Source organism: Daktulosphaira vitifoliae, unplaced genomic scaffold (genome assembly GCF_025091365.1).
Source record: "Daktulosphaira vitifoliae isolate Bord-2020 unplaced genomic scaffold, ASM2509136v1 Scaffold_3, whole genome shotgun sequence".
In the NCBI taxonomy this organism is placed as follows: Eukaryota; Metazoa; Arthropoda; class Insecta; order Hemiptera; family Phylloxeridae; genus Daktulosphaira; species Daktulosphaira vitifoliae.
The window spans coordinates 37,318,453-37,333,936 of NW_026099574.1; the positions used below are offsets into that span (position 1 = coordinate 37,318,453).

The 15,484-nt window shown below is 26.1% G+C and overlaps 1 protein-coding gene across 1 annotated transcript; it reads left to right on the plus strand.

Moving 5' to 3' along the window:
* LOC126902142 (intermembrane lipid transfer protein VPS13C-like) lies at positions 1-15,481 on the plus strand (the record flags this gene model as incomplete). Its single annotated transcript, XM_050679168.1, has 29 exons — positions 1-355; positions 414-739; positions 822-1,033; positions 1,089-1,220; positions 1,318-1,654; positions 4,456-4,541; positions 4,606-4,756; positions 4,822-4,921; positions 5,177-5,283; positions 5,343-5,581; positions 6,350-6,414; positions 6,797-6,930; positions 7,001-7,152; positions 7,276-7,487; positions 10,292-10,412; positions 10,493-10,924; positions 11,000-11,350; positions 11,413-11,538; positions 11,629-11,775; positions 13,159-13,446; positions 13,505-13,699; positions 13,757-13,936; positions 14,035-14,169; positions 14,232-14,374; positions 14,428-14,590; positions 14,677-14,867; positions 14,930-15,113; positions 15,180-15,351; positions 15,411-15,481. Coding segments are annotated over exons 1-29 (5,295 nt in total), but the record flags the coding sequence as incomplete, so codon positions are not given.
* Positions 15,482-15,484: the final 3 nt, after the last annotated feature.

Sequence of the window (15,484 nt, forward strand, 5' to 3'; positions counted from 1 at the left end):
CACATGGAGAATGTGGGCTAAGTAACTTTTTAATTGATAAAGTGGAAGTTTTTTTTAACTTTTGAGGGTAGTATCTTCAACTAGTTACGAATTTTAATAATTTGACATATAATTAAAAAAATTAGAGCTGAGAAAATAAATGAAAGTGACAAAAAAAAACATAAAAATTAATTATTAATGATTTTCAGATACTGAGTTCTCCCATACGTGACATGAATCATTCATTGTGTAAATTAAGTTTAGATGAAATTCACGTTAAAATTGACATGTTTTCAGATAATAAAGTAACTTTAAATTCATTCATACAAAAATGTTTAGTAGAAGATACAAGAAAGCTGAATAAATCAGAAAAAATGTATGGAGTATTTAAAATTATTAGTTGTGATATAATAAAGTAATTAATCCTTTTTTAGAATATTTGATTCAATGGGTCCGTTAGATCCGTCAGTTGAAGTTCATATTTCGGTTTTGACACCACCGTTATTTGATTTATTCTTCGAAAAAACTTGTTCAGGTGACAAAAGTATCAACATACATTTAGATAAGACGCGATTAAATATATCCATACCATTCGCTGTTGAATTGTCACAGTTTATATTTGACTCTCTTCCAATAAAGAAAATTGTATCTGATTATGAATTATTATTGTCACCAACAAATCGAACTGATGGTCATAAAAAATATAGAGATGAGAAACCCGTACAAGTAAAAAAGACTATTGCTACTAATAATCAATCAGGTATTTTGTTTATTTCATTCAATTATTTTAAGTTTTTATTTATTTAATCGAGTTTTTAACGAAAAAATTGATGAAACATTAGATTTAACAATATCGGTTCGATTTGAACAGCCTGAGATAGCACTTTTACCCCCTGAAATTGAAGAATCAGAAAATCGTGATCAATCACTATTATGTAGAACAGAGTTCTTATTAGATTATAGTCGCCATCCAGGTCATGAGGAAGGTCTCATAGTATCTTTATCAAATTTCCACTTGGTTGCTATTTCATCGAAACGTAAAGCTCAAAAAATGGTAACTATTATTATTGCTATTTTATTTTTTAAAAATTCATAATTTATTGTTTTAGGTTTTACATCCGTGTGACATAGAGCTGTCTAGAATAATTAGTTCAGGAGACCATGACGCTGTCGATGTTCTCATCCGTTCCAGTCCCCTGAATTTAAATTTATCAACAAGCACAATTCATATTATTCTTAGTGTAATTTAGATTTATTAAAATAATTTCATTATATATCATTTAGTAGTAAAAAGTACTATTATTATTTATTGTTGTTATTATTATTATATTTTTAAAGGTCATTGACTATATTGAACTTAATTGCGAGGAAGATGTTGATTTTGGTGGATCATCTTATTGGGAGTATAAGACTGAAGACTTATGGACTCCAAAATCAATCACTCCAACCTACACTCCCAGTAGAGCCATTAACCGGAAATCATTTATATCTTATCTTCATAATAAATCATCTGATAGAATTGATGTAAAATCAGAAAATCTTGAAGTATACATGCAAGACATCCATATTTCTTTCGAAGTAGAAGAATTGGACATGGAAGATGTCCCATTAGTTTTTTTAGACTCTTCTCTTAAAATACAAATAAAAGATTGGTCTGATCAGATACGTTTGAATGGTATGAAAAATTATCTTAATTAGAAAACTTTTACTCAATTAATTAAAATAAAAAAAACCTAGCACAGTGTAAACGTGGCAAGTTGGGTCCAGTATAGATTTAATCTGTCAGTGATTAAAATCACCATCATAAGAAACGCTTCGATTCAAATCTATAGATAGTGTTTATATCTAAAAAATTAGTGGATAATTACAAAAGCAACATTAACTTCTATTTCCTTAATTATATCCAGATTAGTAATTCTTAGGTTCAAAAATATAATATATAATTGTTATAATTAATTGTATTCAAATTATTATTGATTTTAATTGATGTTAAAAGTAATCATTTTTAACTTAATATTTTTTTCTTTAAATGAAAGTTTATAATAAAAAAAAAAATGAATTTATTACCACAACTTTTAGCTCAACTCGCAAGTTTGAAATTGACTACATTAAATAGAAAAAAAATGGTATTGTTAAGATTAATATGCAGTTAAGAAATATTATAATTACTATTTACAGTAAATTTATCAGAAAAGCTCGAATTTTTTTGCATTTTTATCGTTATAGATCACTTAAATAGAAATCATAGTATTCATTTCTAATTAAATTTTGGTGTTTGAAAAGTTTCTACAATTGAAATATGCAGAATTGAATTAATTTTAATGATTTATTTTAACTAAAAAAACTAATAAAAAAAAAAAGTTAATAAAAAGATCTACTCATTTGAGTGTATTATTAAATTTGATTATAATTGCAAAAATCCATTGTTAAATTCAGGTGAAATTAAAAATCAATTTTTTTTTAGATTTATGATCTATATAGCAACATGTTACAAAAAAAAATTGGAATATTATAGACTGGTAATAGAACTCACAAATAAAGTTAAAAAATTAATTAATTACAAAGTAAAATTATTTACTTTTGTAGTTGAATACTTTTATCATATCAAATTCAATTCGACAATAAATAATTTAAAAATATTAGAAATGAATGATTTTAATGGTTTGTATGGATAAAGCTGGTTAAGCTACTTTTTATTTTATTAAGGGATTTTTTTCAATTTTAGAGGGTAATATCTTCAACTAAATACAAATTGTAATCATTTGACGTATCGTTAAAATAGTAGGTTAAGTAAGGGTTAGAATAATAAATCGCAGCCACAAAAAAAAAAAACACTTAGTAAAATAATATTAACATGAATAAGAAATTTCTTCTCATGAGGGGAGACTAGAGTTATGGGATCCTTGATATTTATTGAAGTTTTTGAATCGAAATGAGATAAAAATCAAATGATTTGAAAATTATTATCTAAATAAAAAAAAAATGAAAAATATCGATTGGCACTGGCGCATTCTAACCTCGTGCCCTAAGCGTGAAAGACACAAAAGTTACCAATTCGGCAACTACTCGTCACTTTCGTCGATTGATAAAATTGGCAATTTAAGCTAATTCAAATTTTAGAGTTACTTTTTCAGCTTTAAAAAAGCAAAAAAATTTTAATAAGTTTAACTTCTTATGTCTCATGAACTTTATTTTATGTCAATTAAATTATATAATAATCGTGAAAGTCAATGTATTCCTCTTGTAAGATATTTTAAAACAAAATAGAATACAAAACCCAGAATTTTAACACAAAAATACCAAATTTTTGAATACGGTAGTCATTTTCACCAAGAAGAAAATCTATACATAAATTTTTTTTTTTCATAGTAAAATATATAATATAAGCTTTAAGATTAAATAAAAGTGTCAATATTTTCGGAACATTTACAAAAATTAAATTGAAAAAGCTTAACTTGTGTGTAAAAACTACTTTTTTGAATCCCCCCTGTGGACAGGTTTGTTTAAATTTCCGAACATTTTTAAAAGTTAGGTTGAAAAAGTTAAACTTTTGTGCAGAAGTTGCTATTTTGAATTCCTTCTTGTGAGCAGGTAAAGGTCAGATTTTCAAAATTTTTATTTCAAATGAAAGAGATATACCTAAGTTTTCAATATAAAAAATAATTATTTTGATTTGTTCATTTTTCAATAAGTTATGGAAGTTTTAAGTAAAAAGTGACAAAATTTACCGATTTTAAAAATTGTTATCTTTTGGGTGCGTTTCACTATTTACGGGATAAAGGGCAACATTTTCAATTGTTAAGGGTAATTTCTTCAACTAGATACGATTTGTAATCTTTTGACATATCGTTGAAAGAAATTCGTCCTGTAAGACCTCAAAAAAGTGGCAACAGACACACAAAAAAAAGCACATCATGATAAACTTAATTCGTTCTCAGCTTCGCATCGAAGCTAATATATAAAATTTTCGTTAACCTAATGTGTATCAAGTTATGTCTTCAAAGAAAAATTATTTAAAAAAAAATATTTTTTTAGCTAATAGTTTTATTTTGGTTGTCATAAATTTAAGCTGATTTTTAAAATACTGTAACACTGTTAAAACAAAATACTAAACATAAAAATCAATGATTTAAACAAATAATAAATTATGCGTGGGTACATATCTCAGTTATCTTGGGTATTTTTACCTATTAATAAACGCAATTTATTTATATATGGATTTTTGATAGTCATAGATAAATAATAACATTATTTATATTTAATTAAAAAATATATATGAGAGTATAATATATATTAAATATATCACTAAGAGCTGCAGAGATGTAGTTGAATAGAAATATGAAAAATTTAATTAATCGAAATTCTCGGACATTTATTCATACAGTTTTATTATTGCTCGACTAATATTTCGTCAAAATAAAAATTTAATTCTATAAAATTAGCCGATTTCTTTAAACTAATTTATTTTAATTATAGGTGGATTGAGTTTTCAATCTTCATACTATAATTATAATCTAGGAGTTTGGGAACCTCTTATTGAACCATGGAATATATTGCTGAAAGTTGGTTATTTTAAATAATATTAGAACATTTTTTTCTCATATTAATATATATAAATATTTTTAGGGATTTATAGGAAAATATAATGATAAACACGTAGATATAGAAGAAATGGCGCGGTCACCTCCTCAATCAATTGCTGATGTAGAAACAGAGAGTTCTGGCGATGAAAGTGAATCTGAAATGAAATTTATCAGAAAAGCAGCAAAATCTAGGGGTAAATATATATATATATTTATACATTTCTATAAAAATATTAATTTCATTAAATTTTTTAAGTAGAATCTTCATTCGAAAAATGGTATTCTGGCGATTCAGATTCAGATAATGATACCGGAGTAATGGATAAATTGGCTAAAGCAGTATCGCATCTTATTTCAGAGTTGGTTAATATTACACCGAATAAAAATACAGTTGAACTTTATTTTTGTTGTAGATCCATCATAGTTTGTTACTCGAATTTAATAATTGTTTGCTTGATAATTTATAGTCATCTTGACTAAATTTTTTTTTTAATCAACAAAAAAAAATTTGTTAACTGTATATTAAGTAAAAATTTGTTGATTTTACTAGGTTTTACTCTAGTATATAAAGCATTGCAGTTATTATGTTTAAATTTTAAATGTATACTTTATAGTGAGTTTAGTGATGAGGAAATTACAAATACAGACTCTAGCGACGAAAGTATTGCCGAACATGAAGCTAAACTATTAAATAAGAACTATACAATAAAAAAAAAACTAAGTATAATATTATTTTAAATCATACTTATTTTTTTTTTATTTTTAAATGATAATTTTCAGGTGATTCTAGTGATTCTGGATTAGAAAATGATTCTGATGAACTAGATGTGTTGACATATATTACTGTAGAAACTAATAGACTAGAAATTACATTTACACCAGCTAGTCTTTCCGTTTTTGATACATTGACAAAATCATTTTACAAGCCAAAAACAATTGATTGTGATTCATCAGAAAGTTATATATTAGTTAATGATCTTGCAGTAAGATCTGTTGTCATGCTGTATAAAAAGAGTGAAGTTAGTAGCTTCTGCACAATAATATTTAAATATATACATAATAAACTTTAAATTCATAAGGATTGTTTAATGAAAATTAGTGACTTTGTTTTTTAATGTTACAAAACATCCAAGATTATTTTTCACAGCATAAATATAGTGTTTTTTTTTATAATTATACAACTCATTACTTTTTCGTTAAGTGGTTGGTAACCAATTTTGTATTATTAATCTTTGAGATAATAATTATCAAAGACTTAGACAAGGTAAAGAGCAATGTAGTATTTAGCGACGCTCTATTTACCAAATGCGCAGATAGAATATTACTATGTTGTACACTTTTTTTGCTTAAACTGAAAATTATAATAACTCAAAAAATTGTATTACAAAATAGGCTATTGAATATTTTATTTAGTCTGATATTCATCTAATGGTATAACAATATTTATAAGTTTCTATAAATTTTGTAAATTACCCATAAAGTCTACCCTTTTGAAATAGCTTTTTTACAGCAAACTTGATGCTCAACATAGTTCGTATGGATAATTAAACTTTACTCCATATTTTTTTTATGAAAAAATTATTACTTAACAAAACAATTATAGGTATTAAAATTAATGAATTATACTATTTTAGTCATTACAGTGCATATCTTAATTATATATTTTAATTTAAAATCTCCCGATAAAAACCACGGAAGTACATAAATATGAAAAAAAAATGAACATTTATATAATTATTAGTATATTTATGAAATATATACTAATGATAAATATTATTTGTATTAAGAATGGATTTGAAAAAATATTAGAAGCAATTGATGGATCTAGAACTTCCTCGATATCACGACAAAGGTTAATTGATTTTTATACATATTAAAATATTTACCTATAGGTAAATATTAAAGCGAAAGTTGTGAAAGTCAATTTTTATAATTTTCCATGAGAGTCGTTTAAAATATTTTAATCCCAAGAACTCACATGAATTTATATTTTGAAAATGAAATAATATTGCTTTATAATTTAATTATATTGATATAGTTGATACCAAAGAAAGAGGCAAATTTAAAATTTCTATTTTACACATTTATCCAAAATTGACATACACTACTTTCTCTTTTACCCCTACATTTATTTAAAGCATATTACAGTTTATGTTGTTACTTCTACTATGTATATTTAAGTGATGAAGAAATTGAAAAGTAATAATTAAATGAGTATTCTATTTTTCCCTTAGTATTACTAAAGATTGCACTTTTGTGAGCAACATGAAAAAATATCTAAGTGTTGATAATAATGACGAAGATAGTAAATTAAATGATTCAATTCACAAAAAAGTTACAGACAGTCAACTTAAAATTAAAGTTGAGGGTAAATAATTTAACTTAATAAATACCATAATTAAATTTTGATACAATTATATTTTAATGTAAATGTTAAGGCTATGATGAGTTGGTTGTAATATGTCCAAAAAGAACGTGTAATAAACTACATGCTCTTCTTCCTATAAAGAGTGATACGAGATATTGGATAATGGTTTCGGTTGTTTCAACAAAATTGAGTCATATAATCACAGTTAGATCTCCACTATCGGTATTAAATAATTAATTATTATTTTATACTAAATAAGATTTAAATGAAATTTTATTTATTAAAACGCTAAAAAATACATTTGAACTACTACATAATTTATAGTATGTTTAACATTATATATAGTTGAAAAATGATACTTCATATCCGTTAATGGTACACTATAGCCGAACAGAAGATGTGGATGCATTTGAAATGGACTCAGATGTAATAGGACTATCTGATAATCCATTCGAAACAATGTGTACAGTAACTATACTTGATGCAGGCTCTACGTATAACGTTCCTATAGCTTTAACTTATCACTCCAAACTTTATTTATCTCCAGCTAGTTTAGAGTAAGCTAATATTTACTTAATGTTTGTTTAATATTTATTTATTTATATAAATATTAACAATAAAAAATTTTATTTATTTTTAAAAAATAATTTATTATTATTTAATCTTAATATTTTAGCTTCGATGCGAAGCTGAGAAGGTATTGGTTTTTATTATGATGTGTTTTTTTTTTTTGTGTCTGTTACCACTTTTACTCAGATCTCACCGAACGGATTTCTTTCAACAATACGTCAAAAGATCACAAATTGTATCTAGTTGAAGACATTATCCTCAAAAATTGAAAAAATTTCCCTCGTTCCCCGTAAATGGGCGAAACCTCCAAAAAAATTACAAATTTAAAAATCGCTAATTTTCGAAATTTTTTCAATTTTTTTTACTAAAAACTGCCATACATTTTTCAAAAATGAATATATCAATATAGTTTTTTTTTTATAGATGTTTGATATCTTTATCTATCATTTGGTATATATTTTTTGTAATTCTGACACTTAACCTGGCCACAGGGGGTATTTAAAATAACAACTTTTTTACAAAAAATTAACTTTTGAAACTGTTCCGGAAAGTCTGACACTTTTATATATATATATTAAATTAAAGCTAATATAATGTACTTTATTATGAAAAAAAAAATTTGACCTCTGGACTTGTCTACGTGATGAAAATGGCTACCGAATGCTATTTTTGTGTGAAAATTCTCGATATTATTTTTTACATTTTTAACTTTATAATGCTATGACATATTGAAAAGTGTATGGATCAATACAATTTTTTTATGAGAAATAATGTTTTTTAATAATCACTTTTTCATTCAACATACTTTATCTTATTCGGGGTATTAATAAGGAACTATCATATCATGTAGCTTTTGGAATAATACACCAATTTTTTAAAATTAAACACTGTCTAAAGATTTGCATTGAAGCGTTTTTTTTTTATAGTGATTTTAATCACTGTCAGATATCATTATACTTAATTCAACTACGCCATGTCACCACTGTGCCGCGAACCCCTGTGCTGGGTTTTTTTTTATTATATACTTAAAATTTTATGAAAAAAAAAAAAAATTTGCAATTTCTTCATTTTTTATTAAAAATATTCATTTTAAAATTTTTAAGTGGTTCAATACTTTTTAAATTCATTAAAAACTTTATTTATTTTTTAATAAACATGTATATTTAACTAATTTATATAATAGAAAGTATTTCTACTAATTTATATAATAGAAAATATTTCAACTAAGAAAATAACTGGTTATTTACAATTATTGAATCAGTATTTCAGAAGTTATGAACATTTTAACACATGGTTGGAGATAGAAGTGCATCAGATTAATGCATAACGATAAGAATAACAAAACCCAATCTTTATCTCTAGCCTATATTTAAAAATATTGATACTTCCGAAATACAGGTTCAAATGTTAGTATCGACCCGTCAATTTTTTGTTAGATCATTTTTTATTATATGAATAATTAATTAAAATTAAAAAAAAGTTAATTATGTATGTCGCTATTCAAAAAAATTGGTACTCTTATAAAGAATAAGAGATATACCTAAAAAATATTTAATAAATTATATTCAAAAAAACTAAAAATAAAAAATAAATTCTGAAAAAAATTTTTTAGGAGAAATTTTGTGGTTAATGATCATTTTGTTTATTATGAAAAATTTATTTTAGATATTTTTATTGATTTTACTATCTGAATTATAGCATAAATATAATAAAAAAACCAGCACTGTGGGAATGTGGTATAATTTGGACAAGTATAAGTATAAGTATAAGTGCTTAAAGTGGCTTCGATACAAATATGTAGATAAATAAGGTGTCCCTTATTTTTAAAATTTTGGAAATTCTTCATGCCCACCCCCTAAATTTGTGTGTATATATATATAAAAAGTAGCTCCCAAAATTTCAAGTTCATCAGATTAATTTAACATGTGTGTACTTAGGATTGAAAAAGGGGTAGTTTTTACCAATTAACTTGTAAGTTTGAGCTCTCACAAAAAAAATTACTGGAACTAAATTGTAGATCTAATTGTTTTGTATAAATTAAATTTTTACAGTGTTTTTTCTAATTCCATTAGTTTTTCAGAAAAATTAAAAAATACATAATATTTTGGCATATTTATGAATATTTCATCATATTTGACGAACCATATACAATACGACCTTATGTTTCATATAAAAAATTTTTTAAATTAAATTTTATAAAATAAAAGTAATAAGAAAAAATTTCCTTGAACCGATAGTTTTATTGCTATAGTTGAAATAGTTCAATCATTTTACAATTCTTACTAAATATATGAGTTTTATTGCTTTATTTAAATGTATTTGATTTAAATTAATTATTTTTTTATTATTTTTATAGAAAATATGTATCAAAAATAAAAGTCTGGATTTATCAAAATAAAAGAGAAGAAAGTTAAATTTCTTTCTTTGGTTATTCAGACCTTCCTTAGTTAATTATAATTTCAGTCATGAAATTGAAAATATTCATTAGTTTAGTTAACTTTATTATGTTTTAAGCCTATGCTAAAACATTATTTAGTTTAAGAACTCTATTTTTTTGTTGATTAAAGAATGAAAATTTTCAATTTATGTACTTAGTGATTTATTTTTCAAAACCTTAATCTTGTAATAAATTCAAATTACTCATTGTTTAATTAAAAGTAATAGAACAAGACAAAATTTTTTTTTAGATTTTATTCTTTTAATTATTCGTAGTTATTAACTAAAATTATAGAAGTCTATACTTAAATAAGTTCAAAAAAAAAATGCAAATTTATATTCTTTTAATTTTTAGGAATTATTTAGTTAGTGATACTGGGGTTTGGTGGCCTGAAATGGCAGTTGATGCAAACTTCACGAAAGACTTAGTTTGTGCTACAACTAAACCAGAAGAGCAACTACCATTTTCAGTTCGCGTAAGTTAAATTATTAACCTATTAATAATTTTGCTTAAGTTAAATATATATTTTTATTTCAATGGTTATAATGTCAATAGATTGTCTGTGAAGAAGGAGTACCAGTATTCAATCGAACATCTCGTTCCGTTCCTAACTACACATTTAGAGTGGTGCCTCCTATAGTTATTCATAATTTTTTACCATTTGCTATTGAGTTAAATTTTCCTAACTCGAAGCATCTAATTGAAGCATCTAAAAAAATTGACGTTTATGAACTGAATCTCGCTCATCGAATTTTTAAAGCTGAATTGATTGTTCCTTCCTACCTGGGTATATCCTGGACGGGTACATTTAATTTACGTAAAGATTTAAACGAAAAAACTGTGAATATGAGTACTGAACATGATACAGATGGCGGTAACAAGCATCTTAAAATAGCCGTAAAAGTTACTGATGAAGATTCTTGTCGTGTTTTCATTCATTCATCATACTGGATTGTAAATAAAACTGGTCTACCACTTCAATTAAGAGTAATCGAATCAAAATTCTTATTATAGTTGTTAAGTTTTAGTTCAAAAATGATTTGAACTTTTGTTGTTATTTAGGGCTCCAGATCGGATATTGTTTACGAATCTCATTCTGAGGAACCAATATTATTTGCTTACAAGAGAATGAAAAAAAGAAACATTAAACTAAGAGCTTATCATTCGAGCTGGTCTTCTGCTTTTTCTATGGATACAGTATACTGTCCAGGGTTGGTAATTTGCAAAGATAAAGAACGCCAAAAAAAATACAGGATTCTAATGAAACCAATTTTATCAAACCTTTGTCCACATTTGACTACAATAGTGACATTTTTACCAAATTTCTCAGTGGCCAATAATTCGAATAGAAGCCTGCGGTTTATGGAAGATAACAAAGAAGCTGATTTGTGGACAGATATTTCACAAGGCCAGGTAATTTTAGTAAATTTTACTCTTATAAATTATCCCCATTCAAAATATTATTTAAATTTTAGACTTTACCATTTTGGCCTGAAACTGATTCGATGCGTATGTTTGTAAAGTTTCGAGATAGTAAATCAGGATCACAACATTTTTCAATAATTAAAGAGCAACAGACTGTTCTTAGAATGGATAGAGGAGTGTGTATTATTTATTGAGAACATTTAACATTTAAATTTACTTAAACGAAGAAATTTCCTAATAAGATATTTTGTTTTAATTTTCTTTAGAGAGCACTTGTAGTTAAAGTAACTGGCGGAGGAAACAACCCATTTTTGATAAGTTTTCATAAGTTTCGACAAAATGATGTTCCAGTGAGGATAGATAATATGTGTGAAGACATATTCTTAAAAATACACCAAAAAAATTTAGGCCAGGTAATAGATAAAAATATTAAATGACATTGTTGACATTTTATATATCACATTGTATAATACATAGTGTGGATTATTAAAAATTCTACCCTTAATTTTTCGTTGTATAATGAGTTTTTTATAAATGTATAAATTTAAATTTGATTTATTTTTAAGAATCATTGTAAATATCAAATTTATTGTGAGAAAAAGTTATTTCTTACGATTAACATACGAATAACTTTCGAATGACAAATGGGAACCAATTATTACTTTACTATTTAATAATAAATGGTCTAAATAAAATTTTTAGTTGTCGATAACCTGTTTTAAATAATTAATTTTTGAGATATTATTTATCTTACAATAAATTGGTTATTTACTACTATGGTTCATGAAAACAAATCAAATTTTAATCTGTAAGTTTTTATGAAAAATTATTATTCAACGAAAAATGAGGAATAGTATTCTGAATAAATAACTACACTGTATATTCACAATCTGTCTCAAAGGTTATCATAATAAAATGATGAAAGAATGCGAAGTGAAAAAAAATATTTAACGCATACAATATTGCTAAGTACTTCCCTTCCATTTCATACGACAGAGTTGTTTTTTTTTAGTTTTCTATGGACTACAAAAGCGCTTCAACTTATAACGGTCTTCTTTACCTTGTTGATCATAGTCTATCTGTATGTTCTAAATTCTCTAGAATTTATCCCATTTCAACTTTAAGTTGAATTTTGGAAATGCAAAACAGCCCGAAAGGCTTAATTGGTGAATATTCAGTGGTGGACAGTTAAAAACTTTCATCCACTAAAAAAAATTAGTTGAATTTGATCGTGTGTGTAGTAGTATAATTGTGCAATATAAAAAAAGTATGATCTTAAACTTTAAAAGATGGATACATGTAATGTATTACAATAATCGTTCCGAAACCCTCTTGTAATGTTTACTAATCACTGAAGTACCTTTTGACACTAATCCTTTATGAACAATAATTCCATAAAAGTAAAAAAAAATATATCAGAATTGTAATGGTGTTGTGGAAGAGTTGCTAACCATGTCTTCTATACGTTCCAAAATTAAACAAACCACTCATGAATAGTCATTTCTTAAACATTTTAAACAATTATTTTGCGAGTAATCCCTAGATTAGAAACTAAATTTGAAAACCGTATGTTGTGTTATTTATAACCAATTAACATTAAATACTTTTGCCAATTCACGGTCAAGCTGCGTAAAATGTAAGTAAAACTTTGATTTTTGTATTTATATTTATAAAAAATGCTAATTTTAATATCTAAAGTTTCATAGAAGTTATTCCGGAAATTTTTGGACAGACTGTGTATATATACAATAAATTGATCAATTAGTTATTAGAAATATTAATTATAATTTATACAGGTTACATTGCTAAGCCCTAATCAATCTGTATTGTACACGTGGGATGATCCGACTGAAGAAAGGATTTTATATTGGAACGTGTACAGCAAAAAATCTAAGGGTTTTGTTGCGAAATTTGAAAAAGAGGGCTATGGACAAGAAAGATTAAGTTTCTGTCAAGTAAAACCTTCTGAAACAGCCAATAATAATAATAATTTAAATTTGATAAAGATTTTAACTAGTCAAACTCAAGAGCCTAGCGACACTAGTAGTGCTGAAGATTCTGATTCGGACGAACCCAGTTCTAAAGTATTTATAAATTTTTTGAAAATTTCATAGTATTATTCAACATAAATTTTGTTTGTAGGTGACGTTTCAATTGTCAAAAACAAAAAAAGCTAAAATAGTTGTATACTGGGTGAGTTACGTTGAAGTTGGTGGTCAAAGAGTATTATTGTTTACTCAAGATGAGAAAACAGCGTCGGTCGCTCGAAAAAGAATAGAAAAGAGTAAATCATGTATTGATTTGGTTATATCTGTGAAAGGTGTTGGGTTATCATTAGTAAGATAAAAATATAGAGTTTATTGAAAATAAATAAAAATATTATTATATTTTAAGAGTACATGTCGCGGTGTTTACACTGAAGAAATTGCATATGCTAGTTTATCGGATTCAGCATCTGAGTGGATGGTAAAAATTGGTAATATATGGAAACCATTCACGGTGGAACTAGCATGTTGGTTAGAGGAAATGTGGGATAATCATAATAAAAGAGCTCATCTTAAAGACTATGTTCATGTGTGTATATATATTTTTTTAATTTTTACTGTTTGTTTTTATTTTTTTAATTGAAATTTCCAATATTAAAATCTTTATACATAAATGTTAACTTTTAGGTCGATTTCGATAAAATGCAAATGATTAAACCATTCTTTGGGCAACTGCGCCGATTGTACAATCCAGCTGTTTGGAGCCATTGCAGATTTACCGCAAAAAATAATATATTTCAATTTAAAATTCATAGACTTCAAGTAATTTTTCTTTTTTATATATATGAAAAAACTTTGAAATATTTTTTTATCAATTAATTTAGGTGGATAATCAACTATCAAACTGCACTTTTAAAACAGCTCTGTATCCAACACCAGCTAACAAAATCTCATCGCGTTCTTTAAAACCTTGCTTAGAAATTGCTTATTCTAAAACTTCAGTGTCATGTCATTATGATTTATATAAGCAAGTATTTTAGAAAAAGTAAAAAAAAATTGTATATAATTTGAACTTTATAGGTACATTTATATAAGTCTCCGTGATTTTACCGTGCAACTAGATCGTACGTTTGTAGTGAGTATGCATAAAACTTTGTCACCTTTCCTGGCTGTTTTTGAACGACCACTGGATGCCAGATTTAGACAAGACGTTAGTTCGCTTCATGCTACCGATATGCCACCGGTAATTCTATTTAAATATAACCAACCCTTCTTAATGTGTTCAAGTGGATCTTCTAAACTCTAATACTATTCTTGTTTAATATTCAGGGTAAAAAGTCAGGTCGGGTATACGTAGAATCATTTGATTGCTCTCCTTTTCACGTGCATTTAAGTTTTTCAACGAAACCATCAGAACACTACTCTCTAAAGAGTTCTAACAGTTTCACCACTGATGCGTTATTATATGTACTTGACGGACATGCAAACCGTTTATGTGATTTGAAAACGGTCACTCTTGAGTATAGTTTAATTTAAAAGAGTGCCTATAATAGATTATTTAAGGTAAATTATTATTTTTTAGTATAAGTGGGTTAAGTCGCAAAAGTATTCAAAGGGAATCGTTTGAGTCAATTTTTGAATATAGTTTAAAACACTACGCGTGTCAGCTATTCAAACAAAGCCATGTGTTTATTTTTAATTCTGATGTGTTAGAAAATATATACGAGGTAAACAATGAACGGACGAACACTATAGAATCAACAGAAGTAAATAACACTATTAAAATAATAAAGAACTTTTTATATGCATTGCAAACTATTTTCTATTTTCAGGATTATTTAGGAACATCATGTTGTTCTCAAATACAAGATACTTGTTCCGTGGAATACAATGGTAAATGGCGTTTTGCGTTATCGATACCTGAATGTGCTCTGGCAGCGTACAAAGGAACGGAAATGTCTGTCCTGTTATCTATGTCTGGAGCTCTCCAAAGGCCTCATATTGGTTGTTATTAATACAAAAACCTTTTTATACGGGTTTTATATTTAATTACTACTTTACAGGCGGTGAAGATGATGGAGCAGCCGAGGCGTTCTTTAGAGGACCCGGTCGGAATCTACTGGCAGTTTTGTCAAAG